The following is an 18,075-nucleotide window of genomic DNA, read 5'->3' as shown; positions in this document are numbered from 1 at the left end:
ATGTGCATGAAGCTAAAAGGTACAGGTGGAAACTTTGATGGGGTTAGCAGAAGAAAGGTGGGAGGGAACTCAAGTGAACCGGTGTGGGCCTGTTGGACAAATGGTCTGTTTTAGCATTGTACATTCTGTGAAATTCTCTGTAATGGGCATTCCTCATAATAATAAGCAAATGTGATCAATAAAACAGGAATATTTACAACTGAATAAGTGAAAGTCATTTGTTGGTTCATTCCTGAGGGCAATGCCTTGACCAATCAGATACAAGCTACCTGGTTTAAATTTTCAAACAATCCTTGGCAGTTAACTGTCAGTCACCATTAATTGTTGCATTCTCCATGGCAACACCTCTATCAATCAGAGTCGACTTGCCAATCAATCAGCACTTTCTTCTCACGCAGTATAACGTTGTTCTTTCCTTTACATTGTACTCTTGCGACTGTCCTGATGAGTGCAAGATGAAAAACTTTGACAAAATGTATTTTTTCAGCAATATTTGCATTTTGTTACCATCTCCGTAGAGCCTGATAACTGCCATTTTCGTGAGGCTGGTAATGGAGTGATGCAAGCTATGCAGCAACTTGTAACAATTCATTGTTCACCCAGTTTCTCTTCCCCGCCACCAGTTATGATGCTGCAAACAATTAAACTTGCTATTACTTAATGGCAAATTCTGGCCCAATGTCAGTGTCAGCGCTCAAAACATTTTGGACAGTTTAGATGTAAAATTCAATCTAATCTCAACTATGTGCCTTAGTCCCAACATTGGAACAACATTATCAAGAGTTATTTTAATGAATACCACTCCCACTGACTGAATTGGCAGTTACTGTCACAAGTCTCGTCACTGTTATGGGTTCGGATCCATATTCAATAGCTTTCTTTTGAATAAGTGTGCCAACTATTGTAATAATACAGGCCTGCCGTATCAGGTTAAAAATGTATATGATTAACGAGCAGAGCAATTAGAGCACAACAAACAACCTCAGCTCCTGAGCATAGAATAGGCAACATCAGCAAGGATTCTCTCTTCTACTCATTGTCCACAAACTCTTTATAAGTATAGGTTTGTCTGTAATAAGATTACAGACAGCGATAATAAGATTTGGCTTGGCTCTAACATTCTCCACAGTCAAATAATCTGCTGGGACTCTCATTTCGAGTTTTCATTTCAAGCAAGGGAAGGTATGGAGAGGAAAGGTGAAAAAAGAAAAATAAATTAGCAAACACACTCTACTAAGTGCTGTATCCTTACAGCTGGCTGCTATTAGCCTGAATTGGCTTTAAACATAAAGGCCCCTGAGGTACAAACACAATTTTGAACCTACTGCATCACACAACCCACAATGAACTGCTGTTAATTTCACTTTTTTTATCTTACATCTTTAGAGTCATCACTCAAAGTAGGTTGCTGAACCTTGATTGTACAGAATACACAAGCAAAACAATAGCACATTATCTGTAAAATATAAATGCTTCAGCACTAGATTTAAATATTGCCTTTCAGCATAGCACTATGAAGTTAGGGAGAATCCAAAAGAAAGCATTTAGCATGGCAGATTTTAAAAGTTTATACAGCCTTGAAGCACACTCCTCCACCATCGACACTCAGTAGCAGCAGTGTGTATTATCTACATGATGCACTGAAGCAATTCACCAAAGATCCTTAGACAGCACCTTCCAACCCAATACCACTTCCATCTAGAAGGGCAAGGGCAGCAGGTACATGGGAACACCACCACCTGCAAGTTCCTCTCCAAGCCACTCACTATCCTGACTTGGAAATATATCGCCGTTCCTTCGCAGTCGCTGGGTCACAAATCTTGGAATTACCTCCCTAACGGCATTGTGGGTCAACCCACAGCACGTGGACTGCAGCGATTCAAGGAGGCAGCTCACGGAGAACTGGGATGGGCAATAAATGTTAGCCAGCCAGCGACACCCATGTACCATGAATGAATTAAAAAATACTCTGACCATTCATTGGGAGTATGTGTGCATGGGCAGTTAAAAAAGTATGAGTTAAAACGACTCCACAAATTGGAATTCCATAGATGGTTGGGGAGGTGAAGGCCTAGTGGTATTATCGCTATAGACTATTAATCCAGAAACTCAGCTAATGTTCTGGGGATACGGCAGATGGTGGAATTTGAATTCAATAAAAAATATCTTGAATTAAAAATCTACCGATTACCGTGAAACCATTAGCAATTGTCGGAAAAACCCATCTGGCTCACCTTTAGGGAAGGAAATCTGCTGTCCTTACCTGCTCTGTCTTACATGTGACTCCAGAGCCACAGCAATGTGGTTGACTCTCAACTGTCCTCCCAAGGGCAACGAGGGATGGGGAATAAATGCTGGCCATTCAGCGACGCTCATGTTCCACAAAAGAATACATGTGCCTTAGCCATGGCTCAGTTGGTAGCACTCGTAATCCTGAATCAGAATCTTCCAGAATGAAGTCCCACTCCAGGACTTGAGACAAAAACCAAGATTGACACTCCAGTGCAATGCTGAGGGAGTGCTGTATAGTTGGCAATGCTGCCTTCAGGACGAGACATTAGAACTGAGATCCCTTCTGTTGTCAGATGGTGGCATTTATCCCACAATTAACATCACTCTCATATTGCTGGCTGGGGAAGTTTACTCAGCAAAAATTGGCTGCCATATTTCGTACAACAATGACCACACTTAAAAAGTACTTTACCGACTTTGGGAGATCGGCTGGTCGGTATAAAACTATCTAAATGCAAGTCTTTCATTCTTTTATCTTCAGTTACAGAGAAACATGCAGGAACTTTTATGAAAAAAAATCAAGGAAATCGAAAGCATGCACCACAAAACAGCCCGAATCCATCAGAATGGTCCCGCAGACAGGCACTTCTTCCCTGCTCTCCTCATTGGTGAGAAATTCTACACATAAATGTGACATTTTGTGCTTAAATAGTCTGAAGCCACAAAAGCCTCACCAATTTACAATTTAAACATGAGGGTTTCTTTCCCCGACAGAACGACACCAAATGAGAAAGAAAGAATTAGCTAATCTTCAAATTACTTATTCATTTTAAGGAAATCCCTAAGCAATTCTGACAACAGACTTAAACAAACAGAGCTAACATGTATGTACGTGTTTTCCAAGCTAAAACATTTAAGTACCTTATTGAAAAAAAGTTGAAGCAAAAGCACCTGTTTCTTACAACAGCACATGTATAAAGCCATGAAAATCACGACTGCATTTTTTTTCTGGAATCCATTGCCAGCTTGCTTCACAATCCAACAAACAAGAGCTCAATCTTATAACAGAGTTGAGATTAGGAACTCACAACTGAAACTTTCCATGTTTGTGGAAAGAAAGAAGGAAGGGGGGAAAGGGAGCAAGGATGAGGGAGTAGGGGCAGCAAGGGAAGTGGGCGGCAAGGGAAGTGGGGGGCAAGGGAAGTGGGGGGCAAGGGAAGTGGGGGGCAAGGGAAGTGGGGGGCAAGGGAAGTGGGGGGCAAGGGAAGTGGGGGGCAAGGGAAGTGGGGGGCAAGGGAAGTGGGGGGCAAGGGAAGTGGAGGGCAAGGGAAGTGGGGGGCAAGGGAAGTGGGGGGCAAGGGAAGTGGGGGGCACGGGAAGTGGGGGGCACGGGAAGTGGGGGGCACGGGAAGTGGGGGGCACGGGAAGTGGGGGGCACGGGAAGTGGGGGGCAAGGGAAGTGGGGGGCAAGGGAAGGGGGGCAAGGGAAGGGGGGGCAAGGGAAGGGGGGGCAAGGGAAGGGGGGGCAAGGGAAGGGGGGGCAAGGGAAGGGGGGGCAAGGGAAGTGGGGGGCAAGGGAAGTGGGGGGCAAGGGAAGTGGGGGGCAAGGGAAGTGGGGGGCAAGGGAAGTGGGGGGCAAGGGAAGTGGGGGGCAAGGGAAGTGGGGGGCAAGGGAAGTGGGGGGCAAGGGAAGTGGGGGGCAAGGGAAGTGGGGGGCAAGGGAAGTGGGGGGCAAGGGAAGTGGGGGGCAAGGGAAGTGGGGGGCAAGGGAAGTGGGGGGCAAGGGAAGTGGGGGGCAAGGGAAGTGGGGGGCAAGGGAAGGGGGGGCAAGGGAAGGGGGGGCAAGGGAAGGGGGGGCAAGGGAAGGGGGGGCAAGGGAAGGGGGGGGCAAGGGAAGGGGGGCAAGGGAAGGGGGGGCAAGGGAAGGGGAGGCAAGGGAAGGGGGGGCAAGGGAAGGGGGGCAAGGGAAGGGGGGGCAAGGGAAGGGGGGGCAAGGGAAGGGGGGGCAAGGGAAGGGGGGGCAAGGGAAGGGGGGGCAAGGGAAGGGGGGGCAAGGGAAGGGGGGGGCAAGGGAAGGGGGGGCAAGGGAAGGGGGGGCAAGGGAAGGGGGGGCAAGGGAAGGGGGGCAAGGGAAGGGGGGCAAGGGAAGGGGGGCAAGGGAAGGGGGAGCAAGGGAAGGGGGGGCAAAGGAAGGGGGGCAAGGGAAGGGGGCAAGGGAAGGGGGGGCAAGGGAAGGGGGGGGCAAGGGAAGGGGGGGCAAGGGGAGGGGGGGCAAGGGAAGGGGGGGCAAGGGAAGGGGGGGCAAGGGAAGGGGGGCAAGGGAAGGGGGGCAAGGGAAGGGGGGCAAGGGAAGGGGGGGCAAGGGAAGGGGGTCAAGGGAAGGGGGGGCAAGGGAAGGGGGGCAAGGGAAGGGGGGCAAGGGAAGGGGGGCAAGGGAAGGGGGCAAGGGAGGGGTGCAAGGGAGGGGGGCAAGGGAGGGGGGCAAGGGAGGGGGGCAAGGGAGGGGGCAAGGGAGGGGGCAAGGGAGGGGGCAAGGGAGGGGGCAAGGGAGGGGGCAAGGGAGGGGGGCAAGGGAGGGGGGCAAAGGAGGGGGGCAAGGGAGGGGGGCAAGGGAGGGGGGCAAGGGAGGGGGGCAAGGGAGGGGGGCAAGGGAGGGGGGCAAGGGAGGGGGGCAAGGGAGGGGGGCAAGGGAGGGGGGCAAGGGAGGGGGGCAAGGGAGGGGGGCAAGGGAGGGGGGCAAGGGAGGGGGGCAAGGGAGGGGGGCAAGGGAGGGGGGCAAGGGAGGGGGGCAAGGGAGGGGGGCAAGGGAGGGGGGCAAGGGAGGGGGCAAGGGAGGGGGCAAGGGAGGGGGGGGCAAGGGAGGGGGGGCAAGGGAGGGGGGCAAGGGAGGAGGGGCAAGGGAGGGGGGGCAAGGGAGGGGGGCAAGGGAGGGGGGCAAGGGAGGGGGGCAAGGGAGGGGGGCAAGGGAGGGGGGCAAGGGAGGGGGGCAAGGGAGGGGGGCAAGGGAGGGGGGCAAGGGAGGGGGGCAAGGGAGGGGGGCAAGGGAGGGGGGCAAGGGAGGGGGGCAAGGGAGGGGGGCAAGGGAGGGGGGCAAGGGAGGGGGGCAAGGGAGGGGGGCAAGGGAGGGGGGCAAGGGAGGGGGGCAAGGGAGGGGGGCAAGGGAGGGGGGCAAGGGAGGGGGGCAAGGGAGGGGGGCAAGGGAGGGCGGGCAAGGGAGGGCGGGCAAGGGAGGGGGGCAAGGGAGGGGGGGCAAGAGAGGGGGGGCAAGGGAGGGGGGGCAAGGGAGGGGGGGCAAGGGAGGGGGGGCAAGGGAGGGGGGGCAAGGGAGGGGGGGCAAGGGAGGGGGGCAAGGGATGGGGGCAAGGGAGGGGGGCAAGGGAGGGGGGCAAGGGAGGGGGGCAAGGGAGGGGGGCAAGGGAGGGGGGCAAGGGAGGGGGGCAAGGGAGGGGGGCAAGGGAGGGGGGCAAGGGAGGGGGGCAAGGGAGGGGGGCAAGCGAGGGGGGCAAGCGAGGGGGGCAAGCGAGGGGGGCAAGCGAGGGGGGCAAGCGAGGGGGGCAAGCGAGGGGGCAAGCGAGGGGGGCAAGGGAGGGGGGCAAGCGAGTGTGGAAAGTAATTGCATTGACTAATCAATGGAATTGTAAGAAAGGACAGATATCTGTAGTTTTGCTTGATCACCCTTTGGGTATACATTTTCTGCAAATTCAGGAATTAAAATAAAAAGGAGACAACTTGGATTGTCGAGTAGCAAGCTGCATGGGCCAAAGGGTATTTTCTGATTCCATGCTTTCTTGTGGATTAGGAGTATTTAATTATGTGTCGCCTTCATCAAGTCAACAGATTTTATTCATTAGGCTTAAATTCTCTGCCACAAAAGTTACTTCAGTGGGAAATTAAACCCTGAAAATGACAGCATCGTTCTGAACAGTGGGAGTAAACAAATGAACGTGCGAAAGATGCCAAGTATGGACTAATGACTCCTGAGTATGCGGTGAAACTTAATTCACCATTCAGATGAATAAGGAAATCACAGATTTTTATTAGCTGAATATTAATTTTGTACTCTATATGTGATTTGCTCAGAAACTAAACACTTAACTAAACAGCAGACATATGCAAAAACCTTTGAAGGAAGTACTTCAGGCGTTAAAACCAACTTGTAAATCAACTTGCCCTCTGCCTGCGACGCAGGTTTCTCCAGCTGAGTGTCATAATTACAACAATTTTTTAAGCCCTCGTGCCAAATTCAATTACAACAGGAAATACCTCAGACTTTTACATCTGTTCCACAATACAGTAATTGTTAACTATGGGAGCTTATTTTTTTCCAGAAAAGCAATCATTCTGTTTACACTAGGTTGTACTCAGATTACTACAAATTATACAACTGCTTCCATAATGACAAAACAATGCCTCCTCATAATTAACTGATATTAGAAACACACTATATTTTCTGACTGTTAAGGGAGCAAAATTTATTCACTTTATTGGTTATTTCACTAATACTTCAATATATGATTTTGGACAGTAATAGGTAGCTTGCAGTGCTTTTGAATTTCAATTTTAAGTTACGCGCAAAGCCCACTATGATGATAGCCCCTCATGAACTTTGTATGCATTTGTCATGGGTGAGCATTGCCTGAGGGCAACACTCTTGCCTCTGGAGTCAGAAGGTTGGGAGTTCAAGTCCCATTCGAGAGACCTGTGACAGAATCCAGATTGATGTTTCAGTGCAGAGGGAATGCTGTGCCATCCATCAGACGCCATGTTAAACCGATCCTCCAAGGTGGACATAACATATTCCATGGCACTATTTGAAGACTATTTCTCCCTGTCTCCTGGCAATTAGTATTACCATAACAAACATCACAAAGAACACATTATTCCCCTGCTGTTTGTGAAACAAATCTGTGCACAAATTGGCTGCTACATTTCATAACTATTTTGGATTACTTCAAAAATACTTCATTGACTTTAAAAGGCTTTGGGACATCCCAAGGTCATGAAAGGTACTATGTAAATTCTTTCAATTAATTAGGTATAAAAGCTAAAAGCATCAACAGTCTGTACTTCACTTTACTATCACAGTTAGGATTTACAATGTATTGACTCTATGGTTTTTTATAAATTGTCAAGGGTGCAGTATATGATCATGGAATCCTACAGTGCAGGGGGAGGCCATTCGGTCCATCAAGTCTGCACCGACCACAATCCCACACAGGCCCTATCCCCGACCGGGCGGCACGGTAGCACAGTGGTTAGCACTGCTGCTTCACAGCTCCAGGGTCCTGGGTTCGATTCCCGGCTTGGATCACTGTCTGTGCGGAGTTTGCACATTCTCCTCGTGTCTGCATGGGTTTCCTCCGGGTGCTCCGGTTTCCTCCCACAGTCCAAAGATGTGCGGGTTAGGTTGATTGGCCATGCTAAAATTGCCCCTTGGTATCCAGGGATGCGTAGGTTAGAGGGATTAGCGGGTAAATATGCATGGATATGGGGGTAGGGCCTGGGTGGGATTGTGGTCGGTGCAGACTCGATGGGCCAGCGGCCTCTTTCTGTACTGTAGGGTTTCTATGATAACCCCATGCACTTTACCCTAGCTAGTCCCCCTAGCCCTAAGGGGCAACTTAGCATGGCCAATCCACCTAACCTACACATCTTTGGACTGTGGGAGGAAACCCGCGCAGGGAGAACGTGCAAACTCAACACAGACAATGACCCAAGCCAGGAATCGAACCCAGGTCCCTGGCGCTGTGAGGCAGCAGTGCTAACACTGAGCCACTGTGCCATCCTGATGCATCATTTATCTTTATCTAGAAAAATTAATGGTCTTCCCATCCTCACTGTTGTATTGTACGGCAAGATTACATATTCTCCTCATTCTTCACCATGAGGAAGATGAGTGTGGGTGCAGGCTTTGGTATCCTGTGGCAACACCACCAATTGATGGAACTGGGTTTTCCAGACGATATCACCTTGCAGGCTGAAGACACCACGTGAAAACCAGTCTTGAGAATGATGGCGCCAATTTATAATCTACACGTTAGTTGCAATAAGACCAAGACAGTAATGCCTACATGGCAACACGGTCCTCCCTTCAACAACAGACAACAGGACATTGGCCACCACCCCTACCGAGGAAGGGAGAGCAACGTAGAGATTGACGTCCACACAAGTATCGACAAAGCAGCATGGCTCATCCGCAGGTCCACATGGTTGAGCAAACTGTGCCTCCGTGACCGGAGTTTTCCGGCCATTCACACCGACGGGATTCTCCAGTCCAGTCGGCAGCGCACCCCTGGTGTTTCCCGCCAGCGTGAGATGATGTCAATGGGAACTCACACTGACAGCGGCGGGACCAGACAATCCTGCCATTAGCAAACAACACGCCACCGCCTGCTGGTGTGAAATATGTGGCTGGGAGGCCAGAGAATCTCGCCCTATTTGTCCATGTAGCATCTATAGCAATGAGACATGGAAGAGAACAGTAAATGTTTCACATAAGTCAGACATCTTTCATCAGTGGCTGAGGAACTGGTGCAGGGGGCAGGGTTTCCAATTCTTGGATCATTGGGACCTCTTTTGGGGCAGGTGGGACCTGTACAAGAGAGACGGGTTACACCTAAACTACAAGGGGACCAATATACTTGCAGGGAGATTTGCTAGTGTTATTGGGGAGCGTTTAAACTAGATTTGCAGGGGGGTGGGAACCAGAGTGCCAGAGCAGATAGTGGAGCAGGGGTAAAAAGACAGGTTAGTTCAAGCAAAATCACAAATGGAAGGGTAGAGTGTGGTGGAAATAATCTTTTGAGGTGTGTCTATTTCAATGCCAGGAGTATTGTGGGGAAGGCAGATGAGCTGAAGGCATGGATAGACACATGGAAATATGACATTATAGCCATTAGTGAAACTTGGCTACAGGAGGGGCAGGACTGGCAGCTCAATGTTCCAGGGTTCCAATGTTTCAGGCAGGATAGAGGCAGAGGGATAAAAGGTGGGGGGTGGCATTGTTGGTCAGGGAAAATGTTACAGCGGTACTCAGGCAGGATAGATTAGGGAGCATGTCTACAGAGGCCCTATGGGTGGAGCTGAGAAACAGGAAAGGTATGACCACATTAATGGGCTTGTATTATAGACCACCCAATAGTCAGCGAGAATTGGAGGAGCAAATCAGCAGAGAGATAGCTGACAACTGCAAGAAACACAAAGTTGTGATAGTAGGGGATTTTAATTTTCCACATATAGATTGGGACTCGCATACTGTTGAAGGTTTAGACGGGGTAGAGTTTGTAAAATGTGTTCAGGAGAATTTTCTACATCAGTATATAGAGGTGCCAACTAGAGAGGATGCGATATTGGATCTCCTATTGGGAAATGAGTTAGGGCAGGTGATGGATGTGAGTGTGAGGGAACACTTTGGATCCAGTGATCATAATGCCATTAGTTTCAACCTGATCGTGGATAAGGATAGATCTGGTCCTCAGGTTGAAGTTCTGAACTGGAAAAAGGCCAAATTTGATGAAATGAGAAGGGATCTGGGAAGTGTGGATTGGCACAGGCTGTTCTCTGGTAAGGATGTAAATGGAAAGTGGGAGGCCTTCAAAGGAGAAATTTTGAGAGTGCAGAGTTTGTATGTTCCTGTCAGGATTAAAGGCAAAGTAAATAGGAATAAGGAACCTTGGTTCTCGAGGGAGATTGTAACACTGATTAAGAGGAAGAGAGAGTTGTATGAAATGTACAGGCAGCAAGGAACACATCAGATGCTCGAGGAGTATAAAATATGCAAGAAGCTACTTAAGAGGGAAATCAGGAGGGCTAAAAGAAGACATGAGGTTGCTTTGGCAGACAGAGTGAAGGAAAATCCAAAGAGCTTCTATAGGTATGTTAGGAGCAAAAGGATAGTGAGGGATAAAATTGGTCCTCTTGAAGACAAGAGTGGTACACTGTGTATGGAACCAAAAGAGATGGGGGAGATACTAAATGGTTTTTTTGCATCCGTATTTACTGAGGAAACGGGCATGGAGTCTACGGAAATAGGGCAAACTGGTAGGGAGGCCATGGAACCTTTACAGATTAAAGGGGAGGAGGTGCTCGCTGTCTTGAGGCAAATCAGAGTGGATAAATCCCCAGGACCGGACAGGGTATTCCCACGGACCTTGAGGGAAGCTAGTGTTGAACTTGCAGGGGCCCTGGCAGACATATTTAAAATGTCAGTATTCACGGGGGAGGTGCCGGATGATTGGAGGGTGACTCATGTTGTTCCGTTGTTTAAAAAAGGTTCCAAAAGAAATCCGGGAAATTATCGGCCAGTAAGTTTGACGTCGGTGGAGGGCAAGTTATTGGAAGGTGTGATAAGGGATAGGATCTACAAATATTTGGATAGACAGGGACTTATTAGGGGGAGTCAACATGGCTTTGTGCGTGGTAGGTCATGTTTGACCAATCTATTAGAGTTTTTCGAGGAGGTTACCAGGAAAGTGGATGAAGGGAAGGCGGTGGATGTTGTCTACCTGGATTTCAGCAAGGCCTTTGACAAGGTCCCTCATGGGAGGTTAGTTAGGAAGGTTCAGTCGCTAGGTATACATGGGGAGGTAGTAAATTGGATAAGACACTGGCTCAATGGAAGAAGCCAGAGAGTGGTTGTGGAGGATTGCTTCTCTGAGTGGAGGCCTGTGACTAGTGGTGTGCCGCAGGGATTGGTGTTGGGTCCATTGTTGTTTGTCATCTATATCAATGATCTGGATGATAATGTGGTAAATTGGATCAGCAAGTTTGCTGATGATACAAAGATTGGAGGTGTAGTGGACAGTGAGGAAGGTTTTCAAAGCTTGCAGAGGGATTTGGACCAACTAGAAAAATGGGCTGGAAAATGGCAAATGGAATTTAACGAAGACAAGTGTGAGATATTGCACATTGGAAGGACAAACCAAAGAAGAACGTACAGGGTAAATGGTAGGACTCTGAAGAGTGCAGTTGAACAGAGGGATCTGGGAATACAAGTACAGAATTCCCTAAAAGTGACGTCACAGGTGGATAGGGTCGTAAAGAGTGCCTTTGGTACATTGGTCTTTATAAATCAGAGTATCGAGTATAAAAGTTGGAGTGTTATGGTAAGGTTATATAAGGCATTGGTGAGGCAGAATTTGGAGTATTGTGTACAGTTTTGGTCACCTAGTTACAGGAAGGATGTAAATAAGATTGAAAGAGTGCAGAGAAGGTTCACAAGGATGTTGCCGGGACTTGAGAAGCTGAGTTACAGAGAGAGATTGAATATGTTGGGACTTTATTCCCTGGAGCGTAGAAGATTGAGGGGAGATTTGATAGAGGTGTATAAGATTTTGGTGGGTATAGATAGAGTGAATGCAAGCAGGCTTTTTCCGCTGAGGCTCGGGGAGAAAAAAACCAGAGGGCATGGGTTAAGGGTGAAAGGAGAAAAGTTTAAAGGGAATATTAGGGGGGGTTTCTTCATGCAGAGAGTGGTGGGAGTATGGAATGAGCTGCTGGATAAAGTGGTAAATGCGGGGTCACTTTTAACATTTAAGAAAAACTTGGACGGGTTCATGGATGAGAGGGGTGTGGAGGGATATGGTCCAAGTGCAGGTCAGTGGGACTAGGCATAAAATGGTTCGGCACAGACAAGAAGGGCCAAAAGGCCTGTTTCTGAGCTGTAATTTTCTATGGTTCTATTTTTCAGTGTTGCTTATGCAAGATCCTGGGCATCACACAGAGGGATGCACAGAGGGGCGGTACGGTGGCACAGTGGTTAGCACTGCTGCCTCACAGCGCCAGGGGCCCGGGTTCGATCAGACTCGGGTCACTGTCTGTGTGGAGTTTGCACATTCTCCCCACGTCTGCTTCGTTCCCTCCGGGTGTTTTGGTTTCCTCCCATAGTCCAAAGATGTGCGGATTAGGTGCATTGAGCATGCTAAATTCTCCCTCAGTGTACCCGAACAGGCACCGGAATGTGGCGACGAGGGGACTTTCACAGTAACTTCATTGCAGTGTTGATGCAAGTTTACTTGTGACACTAATAAATAAATAAATCCAGCTTTTGAGTTTCTGCTTTTTAATTCCCTCCCTTATAGAACCTTAGTTAGGCCGCACTTGGAATATAGTGTTCAATGCTGGTCGCCACACTACCAGAAGGATGTGGAGGCTTTGGAGAGGGTAATTTACCAGGATGTTGACTGGTATGGAGGGCATTAGCTATGAGGAGAGGTTGGAGAAACTTGGTTTGTTCTCACTGGAACGACAGAGGTTGAGGGGAGACCTGATAGAAGTCTACAAGATTATGAGAAGCATGGACAGAGTGGATAGTCAGAAGCTTTTCCCAGGGTGGAAGAGTCAATTACTAGGGGGCATAGGTTTAAGGTGTGAGAGGCAAGGTTTAAAGGAGATGTACAAGGCAGATTTTTTACACAGAGTAGTGGGTGCCTGGAGCTCGTTGCCGGTGGAGGTAGTGGAATTGGATACGGTAGTGACTTTTAAGGGGCATCTTGACAAGTACATGAATAGAATGGGAATAGAGGGATATGGTCCCCAGAAGGGTACGGGGTTTTAGTTCAGTCGGGCAGCATGGTCGGTGCAGGCTTGGAGGGCCAAAGGGCCTGTTCCTGTGCTGTAATTTTCTTTGTTCTTTGTTTACTGATTACAACAATTGCATTCTGATTCCTCCAGCTGACAGAAACATCTGATCAGCCAGTGAGATTTTGCAGGGAGGAAAGAAATGAATCACAACCAAATCCCTCTGCAAGCTTTGAAAACCTTCCTCACTGTCCACTACACCTCCAATCTTTGTATCATCAGCAAACTTGCTGATCCACCTGTTGCTGGTTTCTTAGCAGATGTACACTGGTGTGACATGCTGTTTGAATCTGAACCCTCTCACACCATTCTTTGTGCTTACTATAAATGCCAATGTCCATAAAGAGGTCTGCACTTTCAAAGGAGGAATTTTCCCACCCCGCCCGCCACAGGAATTATAGCAGGCGGGGGCAGGCCATGCAAAGGTCCCCATTAACCTCGGGCAGGATTTTCCAGTCTTGGCTGCAAAATCCCGCCCAGGAGCTTTAAATTTGTGGGAGGGTTTGAACATAGAACATAGAACATTACAGCGCAGAACAGGCCCTTCGGCCCACGATGTTGCACCGACCAGTTAAAAAAAAAACTGTGACCCTCCAACCTAAACCAATTTCTTTTCGTCCATGAACCTATCTACGGATCTCTTAAACGCCCCCAAACTAGGCGCATTTACTACTGATGCTGGCAGGGCATTCCAATCCCTCACCACCCTCTGGGTAAAGAACCTACCCCTGACATCGGTTCTATAACTACCCCCCCTCAATTTAAAGCCATGCCCCCTCGTGCTGGATTTCTCCATCAGAGGAAAAAGGCTATCACTATCCACCCTATCTAAACCTCTAATCATCTTATATGTTTCAATAAGATCCCCTCTTAGCCGCCGCCTTTCCAGCGAAAACAATCCCAAATCCCTCAGCCTCTCCTCATAGGATCTCCCCTCCATACCAGGCAACATCCTGGTAAACCTCCTCTGCACCCTCTCCAAAGCCTCCACATCCTTCCTGTAATGTGGGGACCAGAACTGCACACAGTACTCCAAGTGCGGCCGCACCAGAGTTGTGTACAGTTGCAACATAACGCTACGACTCCTAAAATCAATCCCCCTACCAATAAACGCCAAGACACCATATGCCTTCTTAACAACCTTATCTACTTTATTCCCAACTTTCAGGGATCTATGCACACATACACCTAGATCCCTCTGCTCCTCCACACTATTCAAAGTCCTCCCGTTAGCCCTATACTCAACACATCTGTTATTCCTACCAAAGTGAATTACCTCACACTTCTCCGCATTAAACTCCATCCGCCACCTCTCGGCCCAACTTTGCAACCTGTCTAAGTCTTCCTGCAAACTACGACACCCTTCCTCACTGTCTACCACACCACCGACTTTGGTGTCATCAGCAAATTTGCTAATCCACCCAACTATACCCTCATCCAGATCATTAATAAATATTACAAACAGCAGTGGCCCCAAAACAGATCCCTGAGGTACACCACTTGTAACCGCACTCCATGATGAATATTTACTATCAACCACCACCCTCTGTTTCCTATCCGCTAGCCAGCGGATTATTATGTCCTCAATTATGTTTGAGGACATAATTACTGAACAGTTATTTCCACTGGCCTGTATATCACTGACAAATGGGCAGAACAGAAAAGTCCTTTACACAATAAGGATTATTAGAACATATGCGGTATTACCAAAAGTATTCACTGAATCATAACATTAAAGAGATAATTAGATAACTAGTTCAATGAAGTATCAAAGGTTTCATCGAAAGAGAGGGAAACTGAATTAGAAGACAAAGCTCCAAAGCACACCTAAAACATACAAATATACTACATAGGAGCAGAAGTAGGCCATTCAGCCCCACGACCCTGCTTTGTCATTCAATAAGATCACGGCTGGTCTAACCAACGCAATAGGTCAAAAGATCCTCTGTCTGATGTTGTTATGCTTAAGTTATGTCGCTAAGCTAAGTGAAAATCAAATATGTTTCCAAATTACGGGCATAGAATTGTTACAATACAGAAGCAGGCCATTCAGCCTCACTCTACAGAAATGCAGAGACAAGACAAAGAATTAATTCCTACCAGAGCTATTGTTTCAATAAAACCAAATCTACTGAGAGAACACTCAACATTTCTAAAGACACAAAATAATAATGTGGCCCAATGAACTTCACCGATGTTCGCCTCTTTCTTCCTTCCCCCTCTCCGGCGAGGGTAAAAAAAATGAAAATGTCTCGCATTGAAAATCAAATATAGGAAAGAATACATCAAAATAAACCATTTTATACGTGTGGAGAATGTATTTGACAGATTAGCCACGGTAGGAGGTTAAACACCTCAGCCATATCAACAAAAACTAATAATGTGCCTTCACATGCCGGGTACTGACTGATAGAAGCCAGTGAGAGAAACAGCGCGAACTAGCCATGAAATGTCTGTACATGCCACATAAACATACAATAAATCATCCATATGAGAAATGGAAATTTTGACAGAACTGGTGAAGAGAGAAATGTTGGAAATTCCATCTAAAATTCAATGGATTTATGATTATAAATGTGAAGATAGCATGAGAGAAGCTGTACAAGTACCAATGTTATTTGCCCATTTTATCACTCCACAGGTTGTATTACACCATCAACTCAGTATGCTCATTTGTGGAGAGTGGCAACATCTTGGACAACGCCTTAAATATCTATCTGGGCGTATAGACTGACCATCGTGATTTAATATTGTCATGAATTCAGGTTAGGGGGATGTTGCGTTTTGACTGGGACCACTAGAGAATGCTTTCCTGAATCACTTTCAATTACATTTTTGTCGAGTGTCAATTCATTGCCCATCTATAATTTATTCTTGTACAATCACGTTCTACTGTTTTACCTTATTCTCTTCGATAAAACTGATCAATATTAGTTCAAAATTCCATGCATATTTTCTTTGGGCCTGGATCAACATTGGTTGGGAGCACTGTCAAGTACCTCGTTTTCCAGCTAATCGCATCACACGTGAAGTACAAAGTAAAACAAGAAGAACCTACCTGTTGCAGTTTTGGTTTTCACGGGGCTGCTGGCATATTCAGAAGCCTGATTTGACTGTTGCATTGCCAAAGGCGTACTGCCAACAGATAGCTCATCCTCCTTCTTCCTTGTTGTTGGTATGACTAATTGGATCGCTCCTGAAGTTTGCTGCAAAGAGGAAAGGAAACACGCTGTGTCAGGCCAGATCAATCCCTGTTCAAGTATCGCATAGTTTATAAAGACAGAGATACCCTCTGCTCCAAATGTGCCTTCGCCCTCAAGAAGCATCAGCTGGCAAGACATCATATATTTTCCATCTCAGCCACCTTATGGGTTCCTGGTTAACATGACATAATTTAATGCAATTATTGGGTTCTTTAGGGTTGCGGGTCCTTTTTCACAAGGAACTGAGCCGACAATGCCTGAACCTTTTTTCAAAAAGATCCTTACAGCTAACAGTCAGAGCCTCTTCGCCTCTCCTTAAACCTCACCTCCTCTATACTTCTCTCTCCGTCTCTCAGAAATTTCTCAAATGTCTACCGCCGACTTTGGTCATTGTTCTAAAACCTTTGTTTAGTGTTAGGTGTCAACCTTTGTGTGATATGTCTCTAGTGAAACACTGAGTGTAACCACCACACGGGCAGCAAGGTGGTACAGTGGTCAGTACTGCTGCCTCACAGCACCAGGGACCTGGGTTCAATTCCCGGCTTGGGCCACTGTCTGTGTGGAGTTTGCACATTCCCCCCGTGTCTGCGTGGGTTTCCTCTCACAGTCCAAAGATGTGTAGGTTAGATGAATTGGCCATGGTAAATTGCCCCTTCGTGTCAGGGGGACTAGCTAAGGTAAATTCATGAGGTTAGGGGATAGGGCCTAGGTGGGATTGTGGTCGATGCAGCTTCAATGGGCCGAATGGCCTCCTTCTGCACTGTGGGATTCTGTGATTCTATGACTGCAGCAGTTCAAGACTGAGATCAAAAAGGAGGAGGTATTGGGATTCTTGAGAAACATTAAAGTCCCCAGGGCCTGATGGGATATACCCCAGAATACTGAAAGAAGCAAGGGAGGAAATTGCTGGGGCCTTGAGAGAAATCTTTGTATCCTCACTGGATACAGGGGAGGTCCCAGAGGATTGGAGAATAGCCAATGTTGTTCCTTTGTTTAAGAAGGGTGGCAAGAATAATCCAGGTAATTACAGGCTGGTGAGCCTGATTTCAGTGATAGGGAAATTATTGGGGAGGATTCTTTGAGACAGGATTTACTCCCACTTGGAAATAAGTGGACGTATTAGCGAAAGGCAACATGGTTTTGTGAAGGGGAGGTCATGCCTCACTAACTTGATCGAGTTTTTCGCGGAAGTGATGAAGATGATTGATGAGGGTAGGGCAGTGGATGTTGTCTGCATGGACTTCAATAAGGCCTTTGACCAGGTTCCTCATGGCGGACTAGTGCAGAAGGTGAAGTCGCTTGGGATCAGAGGTGAGCTGGCAAGGTGGATACAGAACTGGCTCGATCATAAAAGACAGAGGGGAGCAGTGGAAGGGTGTGTTTCTGAATGGAGGGCTGTGACAAGTGGCGTTCCTCAGGGATCAGTGCTGGGACCTTTGCGGTTTGTAATATATATTAATGATTTGGAGAAAAATGTAACTGGTTTGATTTGTAAGTTTGTGGAACGACACAAAGGTTGGTGGATTTGCGGATAGCGGCAAAGACCATCAGAGGATACAGCAGGACATAGATCGGTTGGTGACTTGGGGGGAGAGATGGCAGATGGAGTTTAATCAGGACAAAAGTGAGGTAATGCATTTTGGAAGGTCTAATATAGGAAATATATAGTAAATGGCAGAATCCTTAGGAGTATTGATAGGCAAAGGGATCTGGGTGTATAGGTACACAGGTCACTGAAAGTGGCAATGCAGGCGGAGAAGGTAGTCAAGATGGCATACGGCATGCTTGCCTTCATTGGCTGGGGCATTGAGTTTAAAAATTGGAAAATCATGTTGCAGCTTTATAGAACCTTAGTTAGGCAGCACTTGGAATATAGTGTTCAATTCTGGTCGCCACATTACCAGAAGGAGAGGGCACAGAAAAGATTTACCAGGATGTTGCCTGGTATGGAGGGCATTAGCTACTGAGGAGAGGTTGGAGAAACTTGGTTTGTTCTCACTGGAGCGACGGAGGTTGAGGGGAGACTTGATAGAAGTCTACAAGATTATGAGGGGCATGGACA

General features: G+C 47.8%; 1 protein-coding gene across 7 annotated transcripts in view; it reads right to left on the bottom strand.

Annotated features, from left to right (window-relative positions):
* vps13b (vacuolar protein sorting 13 homolog B) overlaps positions 1-18,075 on the bottom strand; it is a 993,302-nt gene that overhangs the window by 481,876 nt on the left and 493,351 nt on the right. For all 7 annotated transcript variants that reach the window (XM_078215655.1, XM_078215652.1, XM_078215654.1 and 4 more), the window contains exon 21: positions 15,869-16,016. In XM_078215655.1, the coding sequence (XP_078071781.1) occupies positions 15,869-16,016 (148 nt within the window). The remainder of the gene's footprint in view (positions 1-15,868; positions 16,017-18,075) is intronic.

This window comes from Mustelus asterias, chromosome 7 (assembly GCF_964213995.1).
Source record: "Mustelus asterias chromosome 7, sMusAst1.hap1.1, whole genome shotgun sequence".
Lineage (NCBI taxonomy): Eukaryota > Metazoa > Chordata > Chondrichthyes > Carcharhiniformes > Triakidae > Mustelus > Mustelus asterias.
The sequence above is the reverse complement of the archived record's forward strand: the minus strand, read 5'-3'. Positions and strand labels throughout refer to the sequence as shown.